Source organism: Ixodes scapularis, unplaced genomic scaffold, assembly GCF_016920785.2.
Source record: "Ixodes scapularis isolate PalLabHiFi unplaced genomic scaffold, ASM1692078v2 PGA_scaffold4__175_contigs__length_147842914, whole genome shotgun sequence".
NCBI classification, from domain to species: Eukaryota; Metazoa; Arthropoda; class Arachnida; order Ixodida; family Ixodidae; genus Ixodes; species Ixodes scapularis.
The window spans coordinates 114,971,330-114,998,447 of record NW_024609879.1 but is presented as its reverse complement, the minus strand read 5'-3'; the positions used below and the strand labels follow the sequence as shown (position 1 = coordinate 114,998,447).

At 47.2% G+C, this 27,118-nt stretch overlaps 1 protein-coding gene across 4 annotated transcripts in view; it reads left to right on the top strand.

Moving 5' to 3' along the window:
• LOC8028566 (serine/threonine-protein phosphatase 6 regulatory subunit 3) overlaps positions 1 to 27,118 on the top strand; it is a 54,683-nt gene that overhangs the window by 6,081 nt on the left and 21,484 nt on the right. For all 4 annotated transcript variants that reach the window (XM_029992393.4, XM_040499626.2, XM_029992392.4 and 1 more), the window contains exons 5-15: positions 349 to 535; positions 963 to 1,100; positions 8,085 to 8,263; positions 9,614 to 9,730; positions 13,655 to 13,907; positions 15,881 to 16,033; positions 17,165 to 17,358; positions 18,854 to 18,972; positions 20,223 to 20,308; positions 20,915 to 21,004; positions 25,439 to 25,462. In XM_029992393.4, the coding sequence (XP_029848253.2) occupies positions 349 to 535; positions 963 to 1,100; positions 8,085 to 8,263; positions 9,614 to 9,730; positions 13,655 to 13,907; positions 15,881 to 16,033; positions 17,165 to 17,358; positions 18,854 to 18,972; positions 20,223 to 20,308; positions 20,915 to 21,004; positions 25,439 to 25,462 (1,540 nt within the window). The remainder of the gene's footprint in view (positions 1 to 348; positions 536 to 962; positions 1,101 to 8,084; positions 8,264 to 9,613; positions 9,731 to 13,654; positions 13,908 to 15,880; positions 16,034 to 17,164; positions 17,359 to 18,853; positions 18,973 to 20,222; positions 20,309 to 20,914; positions 21,005 to 25,438; positions 25,463 to 27,118) is intronic.

Here is a 27,118-nt window from a genome sequence, read left to right as displayed (position 1 = left end):
GTTAATATGGACACCTCCGTTCTCCTAGAATATTGTCCATAATGTGAGTTGTCTATAATAACTGAACATGACTGTACACCCCAACTTCCTTGACATGCATTTTTTTTTTTTCATATGTTTTTTATGATTTATTGTTATTATAACTTATTAAAGTGTCGCCAGCAGTCTGGTCTCACGGGGATCATAGATATCTGCATCTATACGCGGCTGTTTCACACACCATTCAGAGCCGCGTTCCAGGTGTCAAATTCCGAGGCAGTTGAAATGCACAAGAAAATGGCAGACATTTTTTTCTAGATTTGTTACGTGAACTCTGCGCTTTCTGCGTTCTCCTCCCGTGCAACCAAGGTACCCGAACATAGCGTGCGAGATCCTCACGTCGGACGTGCCTCAGATCAACGAGGCGCTGGTACGGAGCGAGACGCTGATGGCCAAGTTGCTGGGCTACCTGGAGGCCGAGCCGCCGCTGAACCCGCTCCTCGCCAGCTTCTTCAGCAAGACCGCCGGCATACTGGTCTCCCGCAGGGCAGACACGGTCAGTCTGGAAGATGCATGGCTTTCTTCGTTAGCGATTGACAGGAGAAACTAAAGTTCCCGGTGCGAAAGGGATTTGACTGGCAACTAGCTGTTTCGTTAATGCACTTGAGTGCTTCCAGCTCATGACCTTGCAATTAGGGTTTCTTCTGGTGTTGGGCCTTAGCCAAGGACAGCATGCATAAGTGCGCTGGAGATAATAGTTTGCTCGATGGCGAGACTTTGAATTTGTTTTTCCGTCAAGATCGTAGCTTGCACTGATGAAAACTGGTAAGATCCTGCATTGCGGTTATCTACTAGTCAGTTGTGGGCAACAAACTTGGCGACGCCCTTGGTCATGCATCTTGGCCGTCTTGTGCTAGGACCTAACTTTCTGCGGAGATTGTTTGCTGTGCACTTATTGAGGCCTGTGTGCTGTTTCTCCGCAGATGTTTTATGCGTGCATGCAGAAGGAGAACTTCGTGAATCTGCTCCTGAAGCACATTGACACTTCCGCTATCATGGACCTTCTGCTCAAGTTTGTGGCCTGTGCGGACAGCGAAATCCTAAGGACGTCCATTACCCAGGTAATCTTGCCGCTTGGCACCCCTTCCCTAGGAGTTTACTGGCACTCTTTCCTAAGATTATAGTTGCAGTCTTTCTCTAGGGGAATATTGGCAATCTTTACCTAAGGTTTTACTGGCAGTTTTTCTAGTGGTTTACGGACACCAGAGTGTCGAACCGGAACCAAACCGAAAACCGGAACTGAACCGTTATTTTTAGCTGAACCGGAACTGAACTGAACCGAAATCGAGGCTGCCATTTTGGAACTGAACCGGAACTGGACCGTAAGAAAATACCGGTAACCGGTTCAAAACGGCTCACGGTATTTTTTATTTTTTTTTACAAAATACATGCTTGAGAAATAAAAATTGGCAGCTTTATTTCTATGTAGTGATCAAATTGTTGTATACCGAATTGCAATGTTTGAAAAATTGTGGTTTTTCGCTGTACTTTTGTATTGGCACTATGATCAATCATGTGTCACGTGGTCACGCGACATCATGGTGCTCAAGACTTGCTATCAAGTAATGTCACGTCACGTGGCCTCGCGGCATAGTCACGTGACTCTCTGAGTCAAGTCGACTTAAATAAACCGATCTCATTAGCCAGTTTGGCTACCCCACCACAATGCATCGAGGGAACTTCAGTCTTTCTACACGAGCGACAACTTCGCAGGAGCTCTGCGCGTGCAGAAGACGAGGTCTCACGAGCTCTCTCGGGCGTTGCCGCGTTCATCCTCTGAACTAAAGTTATGGCGGCTTCACGGATGTGCCGAACGCTTGTTGAAATCGGTACATTGAGAACGTCACAAGATTTATTAGCATTGTTGACACTGCGACGTCACATTACATCACGACTTCCCATTGCGAGTCACGTGACACAGTGACATACTCGATTGTCATGAACACAAGCCGAGTACTCAGGCTTATGATAATCAGCATCGCCAAAAATTGGGGTAATGGTTGGTGTTCAATCAAAGATAAGAATAGCCGAACCCTAACAATGTCTAAAGCTAAACCCATGCTTTATTTTTTGCCATCCGCATTGCATGACTGATAAACAATGACGGTATATAATTAGCGTCAGATCACGTGGCCACTTGCCCTCGTTAGTTGATGAGAGGAATGCTGTTTCTTTCCTCTATTTTTTCTGTGTCTGCCATTGAGCGGAGAGGAAGACTAATGGATGCTTTTTAAAAGCTATCAATGTCGGGGATTGGCTCTTAGTGCTACATACTGAAAGTTCAAAAATTGTTGCACTACTCATTTTACATGTGCACATACATCATTGAGACACCCAAACACGTTTTTGTTGTTGCTGAACTGTCTCGGAAGGTTGCCCCCGAGAATATGAGCACTGAAAAAACTAAACGTGACTTATTAATCTGACGATAAATAGAACTACAAAAGTACGAAAGAAATGCCTGAAAAGAATTATCCTAGTGGCCTCAGAGGGACTGCCGATTGTCGAGAGCCGCTTTAATTCTCCCAGGAGTGTCGTTAAAAAGTTATTCCTCAAGATTTGACCACCCCCGTATTTTGTTCTAACCTAACAGTTTTTGGGTGAAAAATAAAAGAGATGCAGTATTACTGTTCACAATTTACACAAATATAATTGTCGAATTAACACCCACAAAGGAGGAGGGAGTTTCTCAGGAACGAAGGTATTCTCTAAGAGAGCATTGAAACAAGAAAAAAAAAGGGGGGGAGGGGGTTTGGGGGGGTATATTTTTAAGACATACTGTGTTCTAAAGATCCTTCTGCTCCATGTCTTCGGCAGAGATCAGAAAGCGTGGTCCCGGAAACTACTTGGTTTGCAAACACACTTTTGCCAAAAAGCGCATTATCGTTGTGCCAGACGCTCGCGCCGTTCCTCACCACTCTGCACAAACCAAGAATAATTTGTGTCTCTCGAATACATGGCTTGCACTGAGCACGAACCTTCTGCAGTGTGTATATTTTGCACCACTGGATTTGATTTTCTCAGCAAAAACAAATTGCAATGACCACTAGCATATAGTGCAATGACGTCACGTGCGAACCATGTTAAACAGTTCAAGTTTTTTGGTGAAATGCGATGTTCTCAACACTGGCAAAAAGTGTATGCGAAATTTGTAAATTTGTGCAGTATATACAACAGTCTCGCTGTGGTCTGCGGCAGCCTAATGAGGTGTTGGAGCGCGCATGACTGACGAAGAAGAGTTGTAAAGGAAGGGCCCCAAACAAGTGCACGTAAAGCCGAATATAACATCAGCAGTGATGTGATTGCTGCGCCAATTGCGCCAAACTGTGCCAAGGGGCTAACCCTGCTATATCCTGCTACATTTCGCCAAAATATGGGTAATCTGTGCCAAGCCTGCGCCAAAGTACCGATGTCGGTCACCTTTCGAAACCGGAACAAAACTGACGACCTAATTGAGCATGCGTAAGTTAGGTGGCGCAAGCGACAGCACGACACTGCCTGACACAAAGTAGCCTGCATCAATCGTCGATCCGGTCTTGCATGGTTTTTCCAGCCGTTTCGCGCTGTCGTCTAAATGTCTCGTCCCGCGTCTTTTTTAAATATTTTCAACGATGGACGCGAACGTGTGCGGACGCTCCGACGCTAGTTTGCCGGATGCCAACCATGCCGTCATGCTGTTAAACAAATCCACGTTTTTGCATGGCGAGAGTTACTTTGTGAGCTGAAGCACTCGCGCGACCACAATCACCGTGATCACGCGACGTCAGTTGTTGCCGTCCCCACACCGCTGCAGATATCGGGCTTTCTAAACTGAAACGTAACTACTGCCGCTTGCTGATCAACATTTCTGTTCTTGTTTAAGTCATACACGACTACAAAAATCCCTCTTTAAGTCAGACTGCTTGTCGAAAGATTGATTACCTGGGTTACTCTTGCTGGGCTTTTTTTCGAGAGGGACCCGGGTATATGTGAAAAATTTGCCGTGAAAGAAAGTTGTTGAAGAGAAGTGAGCTAAAGCAAAGAAGGCAATGTCTGCACGCTGAGCCCGCACAGCACACTTGTTTGCCTCGAGTTCAGTCGCTGGACAAAGCGCTCGAAGTACCTTTTGACACTGGCTCGAGATATGAAGCATCGATGCGCTCAGGTTTTTTTTTCTTTGTGTTTAGCTTGTACCATGCCTGCCAGCTTGGCAATTACGCGCTGCTGGACAGTTACATCTTGCATACAATTTTGGGAACCACTTTGCGACGGAGCGGAGTGGCATGGTTTCGGTTTCGATTGAACAGCCGTTGTCTCCGCTCGTGCGACAAAACACTTGCAACTGCAAGCCTGCCGAAGTTGCCCTCACGTGCATGCGAACATGAATGCACGACAGAGGTTCCAATTGGGACGATTTCAATCCATTGTTTTACATTTGCTTACTTTTGACAAAAGTCGGAGCCAGTCAAACGGTGGCAAGCGGGTTTTCGGAATTCCTCGGCAAAGCCTAAGCACTCTACACTTGTGGATGTCTCAGCAGTAAATACACAAGCAGTGCGCTCCTCCACAACACGCACATCACAACACAGCACAAAGTTCCCTTCATTTGTCTACAGCAATTAAAACAATTTTTTTTTTTTTTTCTAAGAATATCCGCACCAAAAGCCAGCTTTGCTGCTCCGAAACACTGTTTAAGATGCTCGCAAAGCCCCTTCTGCTGCTCCAAAACACTCTTCTGGCTGCTCCAAAGAACACTCCTGCTGCTCCAAAACACTGTTTTGACTGCTCCAAAAGGTGCTCCAAAATGGCTTTGGCCAATCACATCACTGCATTAGCCTCCTGAGACAGTCTTTTGTGAAGGTCCAAGCTCGTACAAGCTAATGTTCAAATGTGATTTATATTATAAATATATTGTTTGTCCTTTGCACTATTTATGTTTAAATAGGAATATCATTGCATGCATCATATCTATGTATGTCTTTTTGCAGTAAGGCGTTGTGTATGGAATTACTTAGAAGAATACCATTTACCGTAAAATACCAAGCAAGCGCCCACTCAAAATTTTGAGATAATCATGGAAAAATGGGGGATGGGCGCTTGTCCGGTCATCAATTCTACATATAAATGTACTGTGCATATTTTCTTATATCTTACAAATTTGGGTGTGGGCGCCTAATGTGGTATGGGCGGATGCACGGTATTCTACGGTATTATTTCTTTGCACATTTCATACATTCACCTTCAGATGTAGTATGTGAGCATACAGCCCTTTTGGGAATACCACGCGACCCGGTGTTTTACACTGCCAAACAATGTTCTCCCTTGTCGGTGTCAAGCGGTTATGTAAACTTCCTACATTCAACTTTATTGATGTCAATGAAATATATTTAATTACTGACTGAATATTTGACAACATAAAGACCCAATCACCTTAAAGATGTACGTTATAAATAAATACACCTCAAATTATCTAATATATGCTCTAGAAATATTTCCCGGCATTTTTATCCTCGATAGCCACGTGTAAAGTGATTTAAATAGCTACGTGTTCCTGGACACTTACTTAACTTCCCAAACATATAGAAGTCTCTTATTGCATCTTTTATCTGATGAACAACAATTTTTTGTATTTGTGGACTGGACAAAAACAAAGTACAAAGGGGCACGTGGCAGAACTATAATGATTGCACACGCAGACCCTCAGATTAAGTAGCTCCGATGTCAAATAGGGTATGAAATACTACTGTATTTGGTTTAACAAAAACTCACCAATTAGCAAATGTGATACTTATTTGCAAATTTAATTTACCGGCATCTTGTCAAGTACATCAACAGCCAAGCTAGGCCGAAGACGTTCACTTGAGTATGCGCTATATTAGGCCAGATTCGACCTGAATACGAAGCTAGGTATAAATGGGAATGATGAATTTGGACAATTCTTCTGCATGATTATTCGCCTACATCTCCGTGCTGAATTTAAAGAATCCTGGTCATGAAAACAAGTGTTGTGATTGCCGATCAGTGTTTCTGTAAACAGTAGACTGCAAGGGCTTGTCCTAAAACTTTCGTGACATTTTGAAAATATGATTTCTTTTAGTTCAGTTGTCGTCATATGTATTGTAAAACGTATTTCATAAATTAGATTTCACGATATATATGGCAAGGTGGGGTCCATTCCAGGATTTTTTGTACTGTAATTAATTTTAAGTTCAACATCACAATTAGGATTCAACTTTTAATACTGCCACGCAAAGTTGTACCAATCACGGGTATTTTAGGCGATCTACCAGACTTTGTAATAAGCTATTGATTCAGATAAAATATATGCGACTGAGGTAAACGGCTAGATCTTGAGTGTATAAGCATGATCTGTTGTATGTTAATCTAGCTTTTCTTTTACTGTTTCGCCAAAAATAAATGGATAAATTTTTTTTTCTTTGTGAAATAAAAGTGGATTGTACGAATGATAAAAAACAGTATAATTATTTGTTCCACGGTGGAAAATGTGCTTATTGCCAAAACGATGCGGAAAATGTATTCTCAATTTAGCGGTTCGAACCGTTACTTTTTGCTCCCCGGAACTGAACCGAAAGCCGTGAACCCGAACCGAACCGATAAAGATTTCGGTTCGACACTCTGGCTGACACCCCTTCCTCAAAGGATTACCTGCACTATTTCTCTAGTGGATTACTAATGCTCTTTCCCTGGGGGTTTAGTAGCACTCTTTTTTTGGGGGTTTGGTGGCACTTTTTTTTTTAAGGGGGGGGCTTTACTGGTACTCGTTTTTTGGGGGGAGTTTTGACACCTTTCTTAGGGGTTTATCGGTACTGTGTTCCTAGGGGTTTACTGACACTCTTTTCCTAGAGGTTCACAGACAGTCTTTTCCTAGGAGTTTACAGGCACTCGTTTCCTGGGGGTTCATTGGCACCTTTTTGCTACATTTTTTTTTTTTTTTTTTTTGTTTCCTTTTTTTAGAGGTTTACCAGCACTCTTTCCTTAGGTGTTTACAGGTTCTTTGTTGCTTGGATTGTTCTGCTCTTTCTCTGCTCGGTTCAAATAGACCCCTTTCACAAGTGTGCCCCACCCCACGGTGGGCTTTTCGTCAGTTTCGATTTGTACAGCATTATGGGATAGCAAATTGCCATGTTTCAATTGGCTTTCTCCACGATGAGGTGTAGCCCTATCATGCTGTTGCATCGGAATGTTGTGTCATCATTTCATGATATTTCGCCACATGCAGTTCTCTGTCTTGTCATGAGCGCTGCCACCTAGTTCTCTGCCTTCCTTCGCCACTTGTGTTCCGGGCAGAGAACCAGGTATGGCAGACTATGCGTTCGCCACACATAGTTCTCTGCCTAGTCATGAACGACGCCACCATCAGTTTCTGCAGTGCTCACCTTGCTGTGTTGTAGGCGGCAGGCGTTACCTCCTAGTAAGCGGGGAATGTTCTGTCATCATGTTTTATGTCATCACTCTAATGTACGTAAGCATTGCAGTTCCTTGTTTCGTTCGAGTTCAGCTAGAACTGACCTGCTTCCTTATGCCCCAATTCTGTATGTGCAATTTCTGGTCTCGCGCACCTAGCTCATTCTGGTAATAAGGCGTGACCAGCCGACACTATGCATCGGCGAGAGTGGAATGCTGGGCAGCAACAGCTTTATGGCATGTGTCATCTGTTATAGCGACCTAAACATGGCGGCCTGCCCTAGTTCCTTTGCGTGGCACTAGGGGCACCCTTTTACGCATGGGGGCTATTAGTGATCTTTGCTACACATTTGGGGATCTCCGTATAAAAGATTTAAAGATTGGCAGCTTTAGCAGTCAATGCCGAAGCTGACAAGAATACTGCTGGAGCTAAGCATCCTTCAGCATCTACGGCTGAAGCTTAACTTTTCCGCATTTAGTGCTCAAGCTGAACACTCTTTAGCTTTTATCACCGAGACTGAAGGCTGTTCAGCATTTATTGCTCAAGCTTGATGCCCTTCAGCATTCACCACCGAAGCTGAATTATCTTCAGTGGTGAGCGTTCGAAAGATACTCAGCTGGTTCCTACCTGCTTGTCCCAGTGGCTGGACAGCGCCCGGGTGGTTCAGCAACTTGTGGCGCTGATCGACCCGTCGTGCAGCGAGGACCATCACAGCAACGCGGCCGAGGCCCTGTGCGAGATGATCAAGCTGAGCCGCGAACAGATGTCCCTGCTGCAGGAGAAGGCACCCGCCGACCCACTCCTCGAAAGCCTCGAGTCGTGAGTGTGACACACTCATGCCTGTCCCCACGTCTATATCTGGGACTAAACCCCCCCCCCCCCCCCCCCACCTCTATATTTGCACCAGGGATGCATAGACAACCTAAAAAGGCGTCATAAAGTGTAGGACAAGTAAGTGGATGATACAGGATGTACTCGCAACTGTAATTCCTTGAAAAACCAATCGCTTATGTAGCCGTAGCAAGGTGCTCGGTCACAACCATTGCCGGTTAAGCCCCTCCTCCAAGAATCCATGTTCCTTTGTTGATGAAGAATATGCATTTTGGAATATGAATTTTGGAGTGGGGGCTACACTGGCAATAGTCGTGACTGAGCACTTTGCCACTGTTATATAAGCGATTGATTTTTCAATAAATGTAAGTTGTGCTTATATGTCCTGTATAGTCCAGATTCTTGTCCTTGTGTATTTTTTGGTGCATCTTTAGGTATGATAAACCAACTGGCCCAAACTGCCATTTTAATGACTGAATAGGCCTTTTGTTTAAGTACTGGAGCACCAAGGAGTATGCTGCGAGGGTAGTCCCAAGTGCCGCACATGCTGACGTCGGCAGAAGTGACTGTTCTAGAGCAGAAACATTAACTTGAAACCTTAAACAATGCCATATTTTGGTTATTAGAATCTCTCATGCAGATGAAGCGAGTGCATGTAGCTATGTTCCCAACACATGCCTCGCACCGCTGTGTGGGGCAACGACAGTGAAAGACTTTGTACCCGCATGTATTTCACTGCTGTGTTGGGCGATGGCAGCAAAAGGCATTGCTCCCACATGCCTTTCACCACTGTGTTGGGCGACAGCGGCAAAATGCATTGCACGTGCATGCCTTTCCCCGCTTTGTTGGGCGGTGGGAAAAAAGGCATTGTACCTGCATGTCTTTCACCGCCGTGTCGGGCGATAACAACACAAGGCATGCGGGGGCAATGGCTTTCATCACTGTCTTGGATGACAGCAGCAAAGGGCATTGCATCCGCATGCCTTTCACTGCTTTGTGTGGCTACGGCAACAAAGGCACTGTACCTGCATGTCTCACCGCTGTGTCGGGCGATAACGAAACGCATGTGGGACAATGCCTTTCACCACTATATTGAGTGACAGCAGCAAAGGGCATTACGCCCGTAGGCCTTTCACCGCTCTGTCGGTCGATAACAACACAAGTCATGCAGGGGCAACGTTTTTCACCACTCTGTTGAGTGACAGCAAAAAAGTGCATTGCACCCGCATGCCTTTCACCACTGTGTTGGGTGACAGCAGCTAAAGGCATTGCACCCGCATGCCTTTCAGCACTGCCGTCACTGTTGAGGTACTGCTACGACGATTTGTTTACCCCTAGGACCGAGACAGTTGCCGAGCTGCTCAACCACATGTTCTCGTCGGACAAGACCAACGAGTCTGTGTTTGTCAACGGAATCTCCGTGCTCCTGTCTCTACTAGAGTTCCGCAAGCAGGGGTGAGGAGCCGCCCTTTGGTGTTTTACTTATTTATTGATTTAGATATACTACTACAGTATAACCTCTTAAGTGATTTGTGAAGTTGAGTTGGTCTTTCCAGTCTATGCCATTCAGCCATCTTTGTTATTACAGATTTTGTTATGACATTGCAAAAACTTCCCGATACATTAAACTCTCCAATAAACGATAATGGGGAGCTTGTAAGTAGTTCACAACTCTTTTATAGCGGACTCTTGTATAACAGTCATTACTTTTGACATTACAGTTAACCTCGATTTAACGAAGTCACCAAGACCCGCTAATTATTACATTAAATCGGGAATTTCGTAAAATCGAGGAAGGGAGGCCTCGCGCATAGGCTGAGCGTGGAATCCAAATTAGTTTGTTAAATTGGGAAATTCAAAAAATCGGGTTTCGTTAAATCGAGGTTCAACTGTACGCAGCTTTTGGTTCATTAGCTGTGGCATCCATTACGCGAATGGCCATCATCGCGCTCGGCGCATTGTGACCCTCGTACAACCCAAGGCATGCAGAGACGACAATCATTGGTACAGCCCAATAAAAAGATTGCCATCTTTTGAAGTTCGGAAGTTTCAATAAACCAGTTCTTTCCTAACACAGTGTAGACCGCATATAACGTATGTCACGGGAGTCGCGAAAATCTGCACTTTAAGCGGGTACCGCGCTATAACCAAAACATCAATTTTTGAGGCCAAAATGCATGCCATCAGACAACTTACCTTTGTAGAAGAATTTATTTTATGTTAGATGAAAAATAAAGCTTAGTTTGAGGAAAGTCTTTATTTCACCAGACTAGTACACGTCTCTCTCAAGCGTGTCACACATTTTGAAAGAAATGAGCGACTTTTGCCTGGCGCAGCCTTTTAGTGTCGTCGCGGGTTGCGGACGGACGTTGCGAGCGTTCAGGATTGCTAACCCTAATCACTTTTCTCCGGCGATGAAAACGCGTGAGAATTCGCATCCTTTATACAGTACGCGCCAGTAATACCTTCAACTTGAGCACGGACATGAAATGCTCCAAATAAGAAATCCGGGCGATGTTTGAAAACACAAATGCTTAGAAAGCACCACTGTAGTCGAAGTAAACAAACACGACGACACGGGCGTTTCTGCCGTCTTGAGAGTGTCGCCACAACATCGCCGCATGAGTAGGTGGATCTTCCCTTCTAGTACGTGCTGGGTTATCATAGCGACACACAACGAAAATTCACAGTCAAGGATAGCGCTTTTACGCGGAACGATGAGCTTCTACTACGCCGTCTACGTCGACGATCAAAACCGACGCCTTGTTTGCGGATAGAAGCAGCCGGCCGACCGGCCTGCGACCGGCATGCAATGTGCGCGAACACTTCTCCTCGACCTGCGATTGGTCTGTCGTTGCAGGTGTTTCCAACAAAGCGGAGGGACGTATGCACGTGAACGACACGCGCGTGCGTCCCTCCGTCGCTATGGCAACTGAAGCCTCTCTTTTCGCTTCTCCCCGCTTCTTCGAGCAACCTCCTTGCCCCGCGAGTGCCGCTTGCGGCTTGCGCCGTTATCTAGTGTCGCACAGGGAAGCATGCTCTCTGCGTCGGTCAGTCGGCGCGGTCGCCGGGCTGTTCCAAAAACCGCACTATAACCGGTATTTCCCTTCGCACGCCTGCATTTTAAGCGGTATGTATTTTGATGGAGTTCTATGGGAGGCGAACCGGTGGTTTAAAAAAATCGCGTTATACCCGGTCCTGCACTATAAGCGGTTACGTTGTAAGTGGTCTATACTGTATCCATTCACGTTGCATCAATCTCATTGGTTAGAACAGCCTCCCAGCATCACCCACTGCCGCCACTCCTTCAAACAAGGAGGGCAGAGCCACAGAGCTTTGCCGGCAGTGAGAATGGGGGGGTGGGTGCTTGGCCAAGGATAAACACAAAATAAACAGAAACGACGAATGCGCACCGCGCAGCAATTCTCTCCACAGGTAGTGAGTGGCAGGGAGCAGAAAGTGGAGAAGACTTTTCTTTCACTGCTCAATACTCGCTCGCGCTGTGGCTTGCTTTAGCTTTGCCTCTTTGCTCGCCTTTCTTTTCTTCTTCATTTTTTTAGGGGCGAAGCTCCTTAGGGTCTAGCCTTGTCCGTCTGGCGTCCGTGCTCACATCGATCTTGCTGGTGCTCGTGCTTGTGAGCTCACATGCTGACAAGCACGTGAGCATGTGCTCACGTGCTCGTTAAGGGAAAAAAAAATGATGAAAAAAAGAAAAAATGTTTGCGCAGTCGACAGGATTTGAAACTGTGCGGGGAGACCCCAATGAATTTCTAGTCCATCGCCTTAACCACTCGGCCACGACTGCAGGACGAGTAGGGGGCTCTAAGATGTGGTAGTAACTCAAGAGCTGGGGGTGTCATGGATGAAACGTTGTAGCCACTCAACGTCTGTACAGGAGAGGGTGCTGCAGTCAAATGTGTATATAATCGCGTTAAACTTTGCATTCATTGGTTCAATGTTTATAGATGAGAGGGCGCTGCGGTCAAATGCTCAAATGCGTATATAACCACGTTCCATACCACACATTTTCTTTCTGACATGGATGAAAACTAACGAAAGGCTCGGCATGCTGCGGCTCAGCGTCTACGCAGACGAGCACCACCAGAGCTTCGCCCCGATCAACAGTATTCACCACGTGGAGATGCGGTCAATTTTTTTCAAGGCAATTTGTTTTTTGTTTGATTACCACAACGTGGCGCCATTCACAGGGCCACAAAGCCAAAGAGCGTACGCAAAGTGCATTCTGTCAGCAAGCCAGATTGTGTCTCATTGCAAACTACCCCCCACCCTCACCTACCCTACACTGCCTCCCTTTGCCACTAACATGGTGGTTATGTCCACCCATATAAAAATCCTGGGGATAGTTCTGGCCTTCGGTCATAGTTCATGTCAAGGTTTCCAGTGAGAGTATCTGCATGCTCCTCTTACAACAGACCAAAATCTTTGTTGCCATCAATGTCTTTTAGAATAAGTTTATACTGTACCATAGTCACCAACTAGGTGAGAATGACAGGGATGAGGTTCAGTTGTTCTGCCTCCAGAGACGTGCCTTGTTCTCGTTTTGTTAGCATTTATAGTAGTAGTAGTTTCATTTCAAACTAGTAGGGCAATTACAGAGTTCTAAAACTCTTTGCTCTTTGGGTCCAATGCTTTGTCTTTGCGGGTTTCCTGCCCCCAGTGCCCGACCGATTCCCGGCTTTTTGCGGAGAGCTGAAAATTGACAGACAGATCGGTTAAGCACAGCGGTAGACAAGACACCTTTGGGTTTCCCGGTAACTATGCTTTGTCCGAAGCTTAGGAGTGGCGCTTTCGTACCACACGGATTAACTGCGCAAGAGTTGAGGCGAGGGCAAAGAAAGAGCTCCAGGCGTCTTCAGTCACATAACCTACAATCTTTCGTATTCGTCTGAATGCTTGCTCGTCGGTGCATACGGTAAATTTGGGATTTTCAGTAGAAGCGTTAATCGTGGGGTTTTCCGATTTACTCTTTTGCTACTTCTGAGGAAAATGGTCGAGGAGAAAAAACAAATTTTATCCTCGCCGGCGCACTTCGAAAGTCTAGCATGGCCATACAAAAGTTGGCACGTGTTTTGCATTGTACGCATGCAGCAAGCGCGTTCGGAGTGCCGTTCGAAGCAAATTCTTTCATAATTTCTTACTCTTTACTCGGGTAAGCTGATTGCTCGAAATTTTGATACAAAATACGAGCCATCTTTGGCCATCATTGCGCGAAATCTTGGCCCAACATGTTGAGAAGCCGATTTATGCGGTCGCTCGAAACAGCCAGCGATCCCTTTAAGGCATTGACGCCCACGGTGTTCGCAGTCGCCGTTTGGGGCTCATCGGTGACCGTGCGTGTCCTCTCCCTCGCTTTCCCAGGCTGGCGGGCCAGCAGCAGCAGTTGCAGAAGAACGGGGAAGGGGGGGGCCCCGAAGGAGGCCTCGGGGGCCTCGGGGGCGGCATGCTGCAGGGGGAGACGGCCTGCTTCGCCTCGCTCTTCTTCCGCTCGGAGAACACGGAGCAGATGACCGCCCTGGACGTGGAGCGCCTCCGTGCGGGCGTCGGGAAGGTGCTGGCCGCCGTCCTGCCCCGCCTCGGGGACTTTCTGGCGCTCCTCGCCGACCCCCCGCAGGTGAGGACGGACCTTCTCCTCGGCGGAAGCCGTAGGAATTGGTGCCGGGTGGTGGAGGAGCATTGCAGCTCTTGCGGAGTCTGTGCGCCGATGGCGAAAAACGCCGGAGCAGTTGCACTTTGCAAGAATGTTGAGGACGATCGTCTTTGGATAGATCGGTGCTCTTATACCCTAGTTGTAGCCTGGTCACATGGGCATACTTAACTGCAGTTACGCTTAATCACAGTTGCCTCACTATCTTTGGCTATGCAGTTGAAGCTATGGGCCCATATGGGCTTGCACATCTCGAGCGCCTATTAAAGCTGTACACGCGCACACTTAACTTCTTCTGAAATAGCTGTCCTAGATCATAGTGTGGTGACTGTGGTGAAGAAACTGCAGTTAAGGGCGACTTATTTGCGTTTAAGGGTGCCCATGTAACCGGGGTATTACACGGGCAATCACTCTTAACCGCTGTTAAGTTTGAAGGCTGTCCGACGGGCATTCTAAACAGCAGTTAGGCTTAAGTATAGCAGTTGTCACCAACTGTACCCTAGGTACACCCAGGTACCCTTAACCGCAGTTAAAGGGGCACTCAAGTGCATTCTGAGATGGTCGATTTATGGGGATAACGCAAGCTGTGGGCTCTAGGCATCTTATAAAAAAAAAATGAAATTACACTCATGGATGGCCGATTTCCCTATTTAACACCTAATCAAAGGTCGTGACACGTCCCTCTCTCTGCACCTTGGAGCAGTCACGAGAGGGCGCCGTCGGACAGCGTTTTCGAACAACAATTGCTGTATTAAGTCTCCTACACCCCAAAGATTTGGCGTTTTTGTCCAAATATAATGCGCAACGCGCTTACAAAGAACGAAGTTAGTGACATTTGGAATCTCCACGCAATTAACTGTTTTCATTGGTCATATGTTGTGGGGGTGGTGAGGACTCAACGTGCCCCCCCCCCCCCCCCAAGAGAACATAGTGGCCCTGTATTTCTATTGCTGCGAGTCTACTAGGACATCCTGCCATCTATAACTGGTCATTTTTATTGACTAAAGTCCAACATGCAATATGCCATCAAAAACAAGCCCTCTACAAAAAGCACTCTTGAGCCACACTTAACTATGGTTAAGGGTGACCTTGTAATTGGTGTATTATAGTCCCTGACAGTTTAGGGTATGTGGAGCACGGCTTAATGTGTTTACTCTTCGCGCTTCATGACCTGTTCCTCCATGTTCCAACCGAGTAATGCCATACCCTAATTTGCTGTTGTCATCGCCACGCTGGTTGTCACTCCAGCTTGTTCTTGCTGAGAGAAACAAGTTTGGCGGTGCAGAGCGTCTGCTGAAGAAGGTACGCGCTTGGCAGCAAGGGCACCCAGCCGGTGTGCCGTCGGTGCGAGCCACATATAGAAACGTGGTCTCGTGATCTAAACCTCTCGGAGGTCGCGAAAACAGCCAATTGCCTGGCTAGGTTGTGCAAGCCCGTTACAAAGGACATAGCCATTACCATCCATCCATCCAACTCGTAGAATTGTTTTGTTTGTTTCTGTTACGAAGGGTATAGCCATTACCATCCATCCATCCAACTCATAGAATGGTTTTGTTTGTTTCTTACTGTTCAAAGCGCGAGGACGAGAGAGAAAACGGTCAGTGTGGGCGGTGCCACCCGCCCCTTTCATTGATGACATAGCCAACTACTCCGTACTCGGCGGTGTCCAGTAGTTGACGAGCAGGAGCAATGTTGCCTGCCGCAGGCAAGGTTTTGGTTTCGCTTCGTGATTTTCGTTTAAACGAAGCTTGCGAGAAAACTATTTAACCTTTCAGAAAACGAATGACATAGAACCATTTATGAATAGTTTACCAATGGCACGTAATCCCAGAATTTTCGGAATTGACCGGAGTTGCACCTCACGAGGGTGGACTTCGTTTTGCCGAAACGCAGCGTCCCCGGCGTAGCTTTGCCACAGTCGCCCGACTCTCTCTTTGCAGAAGATATCTTGGACGACGACATTCGGCCTCCTGGACCCCCCGCTGGGGCAGACGCGGCTGGAGGTTTGCCACCTGGTGAATGCTCTCATCAACTCTAATGACGACGGCGTCAACCAGCGCCTGGCCGACCTGGGGGCACTGCCCACCATCCTGGTGAGGGGTTGGCCTTCGATATAAAAAAAGTTGGCCATTTTCTTACATCTGCAAGGGTGAGGGCAAGAGAGAGTGGGAGCGATAGCACGCCTTGCCATAGATGATGCAGTTGTGTGCACGGGGTGGCGGCCATGGGGAGACAGCAGTAGGACCTCGTCAAGTGTGCGCCATCCGGTGGCTGCTGCACCACATCCGAGTCCGCCACTTTGAGCAGGTGTGGAAACAAGAATAACACACTCCAAGGAGGTGTGGAAACGAAGGTTTGGTCAGCGTTGGGCTTAAATTCTGCTTGGCTCATAACGAAAACGAGTGCTGCATCAGCGTTCGGCGAGAGCTTGGGTCTAGTCCCGCGCCTCGTGCCGAAGAAATGACGACCGCCAATGTTGCTCGATGGAGTTTCAAAAAGTGTCTGCTGCACGGCATACCGACGCTGCCATATTTTGCCGGAAAGGGGCACTAACAGCTGCCGTCTCAAAACAGGCAATCGCCCTTTTGCACTAAGAGCGTCGAGCAATGTACTTGGAGACAGCCTTGCCTTCAGAATGGGATGGTCATCGAGCGGGCCTTGACGTTGTTGGGCCATGAGAGGAACAATGCTTAGTAAACTTGTGGGCACAAACGGAGATTGACACGAAGAAGGGGACACCAACAAACGTGAGTCTCTGCCCTTTTTTGGTGTCCATTCCTGTTTGTGCCAACTAGTGAGCATGAAGGCCTGTCCACGCAGTTGCGTTTGCTTACAACCGAGCTCTTGCGAGCTCTCGCAACGAGGGACCACACTGGCTCACTGTCGCCAACTTTGAGAGGGCCCTGGAACTGCATTTTACTATAGCGGAGGTTTTGCAATATTTGCGAGAACATATGAGAAATGGTTGTTGACTGCAGTTTTTCGAGACAAGAAAGAACGATAGGCTAAAGAAAGAAAATATACAAAAATGGAGTGTTTCACGGTTACCCAATAGGTGGCGCCAGTGTACCTTTCGTCGTAAGTGATTTCAAGAGGTTTTGAGGCACACGGTCGTTAGCAGTCACAGGTGGGCGAACCAGCCTCGACTTTCGACTTTTGGAAGTGCGAGGCCAGTCCGGGGCGTGGTCCCGGTACGGGCGTTGCATCTTCGTCCTCCCTCGCAGGAGCTGTTCTTTGCGTACTCGTGGAACAACTTTCTGCACACACAAGTGGTGCACATGGTGAGTGCGGTGATGAGCTCGGCGCACGGCCTGGACCAGGAGGGCAACAAGGTGCATCCACTGCTGGACCAGCTGCTGGGCAGCTGCACCCTGGTGCAGAGGTGCCTCGACGCCTGGGAGGCCAACACCCTAGAGCAGTGAGTCCCTCTCTTACGCACGTTCGGTCTTGGCGGGGCCTCGCTTCTTCCGCGGCATTGCCACAAGTCCCAAAGCCTCGTCCCACTAGAGCAACGAGTGTTGCTCTCAAACACGTTGGATACAACCATAGCCTCCTGTATTCGCTAGTATTTGTTTTCCAACAAGCTCACGGTCGCTCGCTATTGGCTGACCCTTGCGCACTTCCGGTTGCCTTCTTTTTTATTAGTGCCTTAGCGTTAGTGCCCTGGTGCATGCGCTGACCTTGAACTGATATGGAGCACATACATAAAGTTTGTAACGTCGCCACGGGATGGCGCCACAGCCCCACTGGCTGTGGAAACTACCTAGGAAACACCTTCTGCGAGTGCTTACATATGGCGACAGGATGCTTTTTTTTTTTTTTCATCCTTCGGTATTTTGCTTTTATGAATGTATTACAATTACTGGTTTCCCAAAGAAAAATAACCTGGCCCGATTGTTGTGTTCTGCGGAAGAAAGAGATGCACTACCCAATGTGCATTCTAAATGGGCTCAAAATACTGTGGCACCATCGTGCTACCGACTTCCTTTGAATGCGGTGAATAAGGGGGAAAACTTGCGCTTTTGGTGCCAGAGCAATAGACAGCAGGGTTGCAGTAAAAGGGGAAAAAGGAGCAGCAGACGAGAGAGGAAGCATCTTGAAGGCAGCACCACACAAGTGTCATAAGACAAACCACTCCTTTTTTTCTTTTTTTCATTGTGATTGTTTGGGAAACGAAAACATAGTGACCAGTTGCCCAACCTCCTCTCCTCGTGGGGCTACGAGGATGTGCCAAGGGGCTGGGAAAGGAGGGTATGTCCTTAAGTGAGGGGGTTAAAAAAATAATATTTCTTTTGCAAAAAAAAAAAAGAAATAGAAGAGAGTTTTCGAAAGTGCCTGGCGGATCTTTTGAAGGGCACCGCCATCCTTGCATCTTCTTTTTGTTTTCCTTCATCGTTTTTTCTTCCAGTTTTGGCGGTCCATTCCAACATCAAAGGCGTACGCTTTCCCCTCCATCAATATGGGAGGTTATCATACAGCTTGTTGGGAATCCTTTTGTCTGCTCGAGTGGCTTCAAATGGGTGCAAGCGAACATTGTATGTGAACAGGGACCACATGGGCGTTTGCTTAGGCCGCCAGAAAGCCCATATTGTTTTGTTGGCTGCAAAAAATTTGTATTCGTTGTGCTAGTGAGACACGGCCATGGCGGTTTGCACTCTTTACCCCTTGTTCCTGGATTGTCTCAAGTACTTATGCTGTCAATAACCTCCTGTTGATGGTTCCTTCTTGTCTTTGGCTTAGTGTCCTGAATCGCAAATCCTTGGTCGTCGACCGATAAGCTCCTTGCTCTGGCTGCCCTCCTTTGGGCATCTTTAGCAATGCCTTTGTCTTGTCTGTGTTCCTAGCAGCGTTGCCCTTGCCGTGGCCTTTCTCACTGCGATGTCGTAGCAATTGCCTCTCCCGCGTGTCTGCAGATCTCAGCCTGGCAAGCATCGCAGGGGCTACATGGGGCACCTGACCAAGATTGTCAATGACATTGTGGCAGCTGCCGACAACGGCACCAACTCGGAACTGGTCAAGGAACGTCTGAAAGGTGCCGCCCCTCTTCCTCCTTTCCCTTGTCGGCTGCCAGATCTGGCAACCTTATATCTTACAAGTCTTTTCTTTTTTTCTTTTTTTAATGTGATAGCATTTTTAGAATATCCAAAACTGTGAGGTTGTGAACGTGCATCCATTAAGCCTCAATGGCTAGGTTTAGTGGGGAAATTTTCTCCGTAAATATAGCGGGAAAACCCGAATTTGCGTTTGATTGATGCAGTCTCATGCAAGACTGTTATGTGATGTCACATTGTGATGGCATGTAACACTGCGTCACATGATGCACAGTCATGTCACGTCGCAGTGTCGCAGATTATATGTCGCATGGTGTGACGTCGCAAGCTTGCACTGTAACATTGTATGACACCGTGTCCCGTGACGTGACATCACAGTCACACTGTGGTGTCGCAACATTGCATCACATGACATGATATCACCGTGTCGCACTGTGGCATCACGTGACTGTGTCACATGACGGGGTGCAACAATGTGACACTTTAGAAATATTAAAATTTTGAGGACACCTAAGCACTTCTTACGAGTTGTGAATGCAAAAGCATCCCCGGCTCGCTGGTGACTGCTGCGCCGCTGGATGAGGCAGCGGCGGGATTGCGAAGTTTGGCGCGGCACGTGCTGAAATCCCGTGTCCTCTCGTCATCATCATCGCCCTAGCTGTGGGTACCGGTTAATGACAGACCGCAAAGCGTAACGTTAGGGTTAACGCTAGGCCAGTGCATACCCACGTCCCCCCATTCCGCGGCGCCGACAGCAGTTCGGCTGGCTCCTAGCAACGATGATGTCGTTGCTATGTAGTTACATGGCACATCGCAACAAATGGAAATTTAAGTCCCGTTTCGCTTGGGGGAATTTAGGTGCCGTTTATCGCTGCTATAGACAAGGATAACACCGGCTTCAATTTCGGATAATTCCAGATCGCTCCATGAGCCCATTTAATGCTTTCGCATTTAAATTGCACGAAGGGACTCCGTGATTGGCCAAAACCGAGGAGGGGGAATGGGGGGAGGGGGGGAGTGCATGTGGCAAAGGAAATGGCATCTCGGCTGATGTCTGAAGCGTGGCATGCCAAAGATCTCGAATGCTATCACATCACATTCCCTTTGGTACTAGCCAAAGAGAAGATGTGGTTCTTTTTGCATGCATCTGAAAGTTTTCACCATCAGCCCCAGCATGGGCTGCCTTATGCGCTACGCGAGATTAACGCGGAAGCAATGCCCCTGGCGACAGAACTGCCTGAGGAAGCCAGAGGACGCTGGGAGACTTTCATCAACGAGACCTTGGCGGAAGTGAACAGGAAGAACACAATGGCACTGGTGAGCTGAAAGCCTCTTGGATCAGACTGAGCAGTGATGGTCTCCTATCACCAGGAATGGGGAATGCCCTTGTTAATTTTTTTATAGTGAAGAGGCTGTCTTCGATACCCAAGTTCACAGTTTATTGCTACTGTATTTTCCGGACTATAGCCGGCACCCATGTATAATCTGCAGAAAAAATTTGTTACTAGAAAAAAGTTTTTTTTAGATAGTCTGCATCCGGTTCGTAGGTTGCACCTGGTACACAGTTCGCACCTGGTGCATAAATCGCACTTAAAGTTCGTATACATGGCACATTTCGAAAAATGCCTGCTTTGTTAGTGCACAATAAGTGTTTATCATAAAAAGATCATTATTCATATAATTTGTGACGTCTCGTCATAATGAACAACCTTGAGAAACAGATCATTGTAGAGTCGGCACCGCCTCAATTTTGAACTTTTAAACATGTATAGTCTGCGGACTGTGGTGTGAAAAGTGTGGTAGTTGTGCTAACAGGGGCTCGTGTCGAGTATAATCAATAAGACAATGCACAGCCTGTGGGCACCAGACTCTGTAAACTTTGCAATTCCAGCTTGTGCACTGAAGGACTCTTCAATGTTTCAGGGCGGTGTGCCAAATGCGTCGAGCACCGAAGACGACGAATGCATCGACCTTCGAGAAGTCAGCTTTCATCAGGAGACGGCTTTACAACAGGTCAAACGTCTTTTCTTTGTTTTCACCTTATTTAGGTACATGTAGGGGATACTTCGATTTAGAAATGAAACGTGCAGTTAAATGTTTTACTCTTAGTTTGAAGTGATTGCTTGATTTTATTTTTTAATGCTATGTTTAGTATCACAAAAGCAAAAATCTCGGACACCTAAGCACTTTTTACGAGTTGTGAATGCAGACGCATGAATGTCGTTTTTCCGCTCTCTTAGTGCGTCTGAGGTGTACTGGCGTGGACGGCCACGTTTCGATAATGCCGAGGTTGCGGCCGCCAGCGATATAGATGCCTGAGGCACCGCCATGTTCCACTGCGTCGAGAGGAGCAGAAGTGGCCACAGTTTCCCACCCCCATCCGGCAACGCCTGCCACGAGAGCGGCGGCTGACCGTGCGCTCTCGTGAAGTGGCTACCAATGGCTATCTAGCAGCGGTTTTGCTCAGCCAATGGGTGAATGGGCATTTCTTTTGCGTTTTCTTGCAGTTACAAACGCCGCCGGCTCCGCTTCATGGGATAGCTGATGCTTTCGCATTATTAAGATGCACCTTTTCATCTTGCCCCTTGATGTTTTTTTTTTTGTGCCCTCAGTTGTTTTAAAGGGGCACTGACACCCCAAGGGTCGTATTTTTTTTTTTTATTGTCTAAAACAATGTAAGTTGTAGTCATGAACACTCAAAAAACAAAATTTTCCATGTGCGTGCGCACCTTTTTATTTTTGGTGTTCTTCTCTCCCAGCGCTTCTTTTGATTTGTGACGATAAAAATCATGAAATTTAGAAGATTCCTAGGCAGCATTTCTATAATATTTAAGAATGGCAATCGTAAAACATGTTTTTTAATGCAATTGCGAACGCACTACGGCCCTTCTTTTTGAAATACGAAAAGTCTGAGTCCGGTGTGCTGTCGCCTCCTGGATTTGTATCTTTCCTCGGAAAACATGCCGCCTGGGCAGGCGGCACCGCTCGCACAGAATAAAACCAGTTTTTCCCGGTCCGCCGGCACCCTTATCTCCCGCTCCTCACCTACTCGCTTTGGGTTGCGGTGGCAACAGCCGTTTGGAGCAGGGAGTCATGAAAGAAAGTCAACTTGCAGGACTCCACAATATTTGACGTTAACGCACCGGCGCGGATCGCGGGGGAACTTCGAATTCGGCATTTGAAAATTGTTTTTTTTACTTTACAAATACCGAATTCCCAAGTTTCGAATTTTGAGGGTAATGTCCTGGCATCGTTTTTCATCATTTCGGATAATAAAAAAAAGATATGATTTTGATGTGTCAGTGTCCCTTTAAGGCTGCGAGCCAATATGATAGGACCTTGTTGATGCGTTGTCCGACTGTTAGTGCTCCCACATTGGTCATATAAGAGAAGTGTGTATCAGTTACCCACATGTTATTTGCATTCCTGGTTCCTATATCGAACAGCTGCCGAGCTGCCCTTTCCTTTTCGCTCTGCTCAGCCCCTTTTTACCATCTTGCCGCCCTGCGTCGTGCTTTTTGGCGGGGTGCGCACAATCTCATACAGTCTTGAAACAAAATCGGGCGTCTGCAACAGCTTGTTTACCTATGCGTCTCTTTTTCTGGTGCGTGTGCGTGCTTTTGGTGCGCTTGGTTTTTCTGGTTCCGCTTTGCTGCCTTGCACCAGCATTCTAGGAGCTGTGGCTGGTGTGGGAAAGCAATTGGGTTAACTCGATGGGCTCAGTCATTTTGTCCGATTTTACAGGTCGACATTCTTTGGTTATAGAGTTCCTTGTTTTCGGCAAATGCCGATAAATGCCGAGAATCAGCCACCGAGCCCGTTTCATCAAAATGGGGGGGAAAACCAGAAAACCCTGAACTGGAACTGCCCCCGAACGAAGAGAAAACCCAAGCTTTGTGGGAAAATGTAGACAGTTTTCTTGTATTGGTTTGGAACAGAGCACCCAACAAACTTTGCGAGGCTTCTCTTAATTCGGAACAACACTTTTGTTTCTTTTTCTTCTTTTCGGTAAGGACATTTTCCATGTATCTGGGTCTCACATGTGTTCCCTTGGAGTCAAGGAATGCCATTCCCGTATCCTATTTCCCTCAACATGAGCCCCGACAAACTTTAAATTTTTGTCCGGTACATAAGATTTCTTTCTGGGAAGAAGTGAACCCCGAAAAAGTGCCCCCGATTTCAAAGAAGAACAAACTCCGAAAGCACAGAATCCTTGTTATAATGTGATCCTTAATTTAAAAAAAAAAAAATATTTTAATAAATACATATGAGAAAGGTTTTCGGTTCTTATCTCTTTAGTAAGCCCCAAATCTATTATTTGTTGTTAAATTTTCGCCAATCACGCCATCTTTGTTTTTTACCGTAGTCCCCGAAAACTGTATTTATAAGGTTGCACTACCGTAAAATCCCGAAAGAACGCCCACCCAAAACGAAGAGATAAATGGTGAAAAACATGGGGTGGGCTATTTTTGGGGATGCCACAACAAAGCTTTATCAAAAATTAATGATAAGCACCGGGGCACCCGCTACAAACCACGTGACGCAGGAACTGATACCGCAGATCGTGGATAGGCAAATTCACGTTTCACAACACGATAAACACGCAGGAATTCGCTACAAACTCCTGTGTCACGGGAAAGGCTACCGCAAGTGGCCGACGCAGCAGATTCGCGTTTCACGGTGCGAAGGACTCGCGTTAACCCGCCGAGAACTCGCATCTCACGGGAACGGATACCGCAGATCGCAGACGGAGCAGGTTCAAGTTTCATGGTGCAATAAAGACGCGGGAACCCGCCACAATCTTGGCTGTCACAGAAACCGATACCGCGTGTGCAGATCGCGGACAAAATTGCGGGTTTACGCTACAAACTCTCATGTCACGGAAACAAATACCGCAGATCGCGTACGCAACAGAATCTCATTTCACGATGCAATATACACGCAGGAACAACTCGCGTGTGTTACAGCTAAGAATCGATATCGCGCTCGCAAATCGCGAACAAAAGCACGGGAATCCGCTACGTACTCGGGAACAAATACCGGAAATAGCAAACGCAGCAGATTCGCATTTCATGATGCAATATACATGCAGGAACAACTTGCGAGTTACGGCAGCCAATATCACGCGTTCAGATCGCAGACAAAAATGCAGGAACCCGCTGTGAACTCGCTTCTCAAATGTACCAGTACCACAGATCGCGCCATTGATACGCAATTCCCGTCGGATATCGCTTGACGTTCAACAGAAATCGGGGGGGGGGGGGGGTTATGTTTTGGAATTTTTATGTTCCAGATATTTAGCTAGAAAAACAGGATGGGCGATTTCTCGGGAGGGGGCGTCCTTACGGGATTTTACGGTACATCATGGCACGTTGCATGTAGCAAAGCCGTATGCTGGTCTGCATTTCAAAGTTATTAGTAGTTTTGCTAGGCTGCATTTCAAAGTAGTTTCAAAGTTATCGTCTGCAAACTGATTTGGAGCTCTGCTTGCCAGAATTTGGCGGATACGAGTGCAGAACATTAGCTTGGTAGCACCCAAATTAGAACCGAAATGTTCTGCGAGAGGAACACGGGCACAGTCGGAGGACACTATCCAAAAGGATCTCAACCACTGTTTCTGTAGAGCCACTTTTTTTTTATGTTCTTAATGTTGTAGCATTCAGCTTGCGGATTTCCAGACCCCATTTTACGCTGGTTTGAGATGTAGTGCCTCAAACACGAACAAGCGCAAGGTTGCACCTGGCTTACACTGCAGCTCGACCTGAGAAACGCTTACCCCGACCTAAAAGCACCAAGGAAGGCCGGGCGCTCTCGCAACCTTGAAGGCTACTCTGGCGAACGCCCCTCATTTCGATGTACGATCCCAATCTGAGAATCTACTCCCCCCTATTTTTAGATTAAGAGACACGTACCACAAGCTATTTGTTGAAAACATGCATATCTACCACGAGGCTTTTTAGACATAGTATGCGCTTCAGCGGGGAACTCCTATGGTCCGTTGCAGGTTCAGAGAAACCTACAAGTTCCTCCCACGAAGCCTTCCTTTCTTTCCACTTTAGCAGAATGAACGCTAGAAAGGAGAAAGCCATCAGTCGTGGCTAGCAAAGAGCTTAGTGGGGGGCGGGGGGAACCTGCAGCAGACTACAGCGTTCAAGTAGCCGACCGTAGTCTTGGTGCAGTATGGCCCTTGTAGCTTTTGCATCATTAAACCTGTAATCATCATCATCGTCTAGCCGTAGTCGCCAAAGCCATGACCATTGTGTATTTACGAGCCGGGATGGCCTCGGGCTCTACGGGGTGGCCTGGGTGTCCGTGCGGACGTGGAGGCGACCTCCCGATTCCCCGTCCGTTCCACTCTTCCTCTCTCTCTCTCTCTCTCTTTCTTTTTCTCTTTATGACAGCTTTCTGTTTTTTTTTTCATTTTGTTAACCCCTTTGCGTTCTGCAGGTTTTCCCAAGGTCGGTGCAGCAGGTGAGCCTGGGCTTTCCGTTCCCCACCCACTTCCAGCACCCCGGGTCCTTGCACTAAGTCCCCCCCCACTGCACTGTCCTCTTTGTCTTGGGCTCGTTCTGTGTGGTCTGTCTTGTGCTCGCCGTAACTAACCGGCCTCGCCCAGAGTCTCTGGGTGCCCACGGATTACTGAAACCCATCCTTTATCGCTCATACTTACGTTTTCTGTAAATACTACCGAGCAAGCGCCCGCCAGATAATTGTGAAAAAATTTTAGGCGAAGGTGCGATAGCACTTGACAGGGTTTTGGACAAGCAGCACTTCCCGTCGGAACGATATGCAGTGCAACATGGGGTGAAGGAACTGTTAACGTATAAAGTATTTCTTTACTACTCACCTCCTTTTTGGGGGACGTTGCATCATTTTCTCTGAAATAGCGCCACTCCTACAATCTGACCGTAAAATGTCTTCATTCCTACTGAGTTATTCTAATGTGCAGATTCTATCCGTGTAGGGTCCTCTTAAAACAGGAATCGGCGTTAGTTAGGCTCAAGAGCGTAAAAACAGAAGGGGCACATTGTGAAGTAAGCCCTCGTTTGATCCTACAGCTCGGTGTAGGAGCAGTACAAGAACCTGGCAGGGCCCCGTCATTTTTTTGGGCAGCCGTGTCAATCTCGTCAAGTCGTGCCGGTGCTGTCGCATCAGGCTTCACCCCTCCGCATCGGCATGCGCACGTTCACGGCTTTACGCTGGGACGTGCACGTAGACGCTTTGCCACTTTGCACTGCTGTGTGCACATAAAACTTCACCGCTTTGCAGTGGGATACGCACATAAAGCTTCGCGTCAACTGTTTGGGAGAAGCAGCGAACGCAGAGGAGCATCTCGGCTAGTTCAATGGGCTTGGAAACTCGCTGTTTGAAATGCTATTTCAAATAGCATTTAAAAAGTAGGGGATGGGTACTCATTGCAAGTTGCGCACTCGTCCTATTTTACAGTAGTAGAAGAAAACTAATGTGGGGGGGGGTGAAACTGACGGGCAGCGGCGCGCAGAGTGTTTGCAGTAGACGCAAAACGATGCTTCGGCGTCGTGCGAGAGTAGACGGGGCGATTGATTGCTTGTGCTCCTATTGGTGCTAGTGGGCTTTGCTAAGCCTTACCACTTATCTGGCTCTGCTGGTAACAATTGGGATATGAGAAATTGTTTGTCGAAGTCTTCATCTTTCTCCGTCTGATGCAATGGAAAGCAGTATCCTGGGACCACCCAGTGACACCAGGGCAGGCCTTGCATGGTTTGTAAGGAGCACGAAACAGTTTGCACGAACACGTACTCGGCACCTTTTTCTGTATTTTTTAGTTACGAAAGGTTGGCAATAGATGTACTAATGTGAGGGAACATGCTCATTCAGAACACTAAACTAAGCAATGAATTTGATGACTGTCGCTTCCCTAGCTGAACAGAATGCAAAAAAAAAAGTGCCTGTGTCGTGTTTCTGCTGTGTCACCTAACATACCTGTCTTGACTTTGGTTGCAGCTTGGCTTGTCTTGTCTTAGGTTTAAGCTAGCGGTGCTTGCTTCTGGCTTGATTCGACTCTGTGTACCCTGTCACGTCTTTGTCCTGTCGTCTAAACAAAGCCCATTGAACCAGCTTTTTGTATGAGTATGACTTCACATAGGC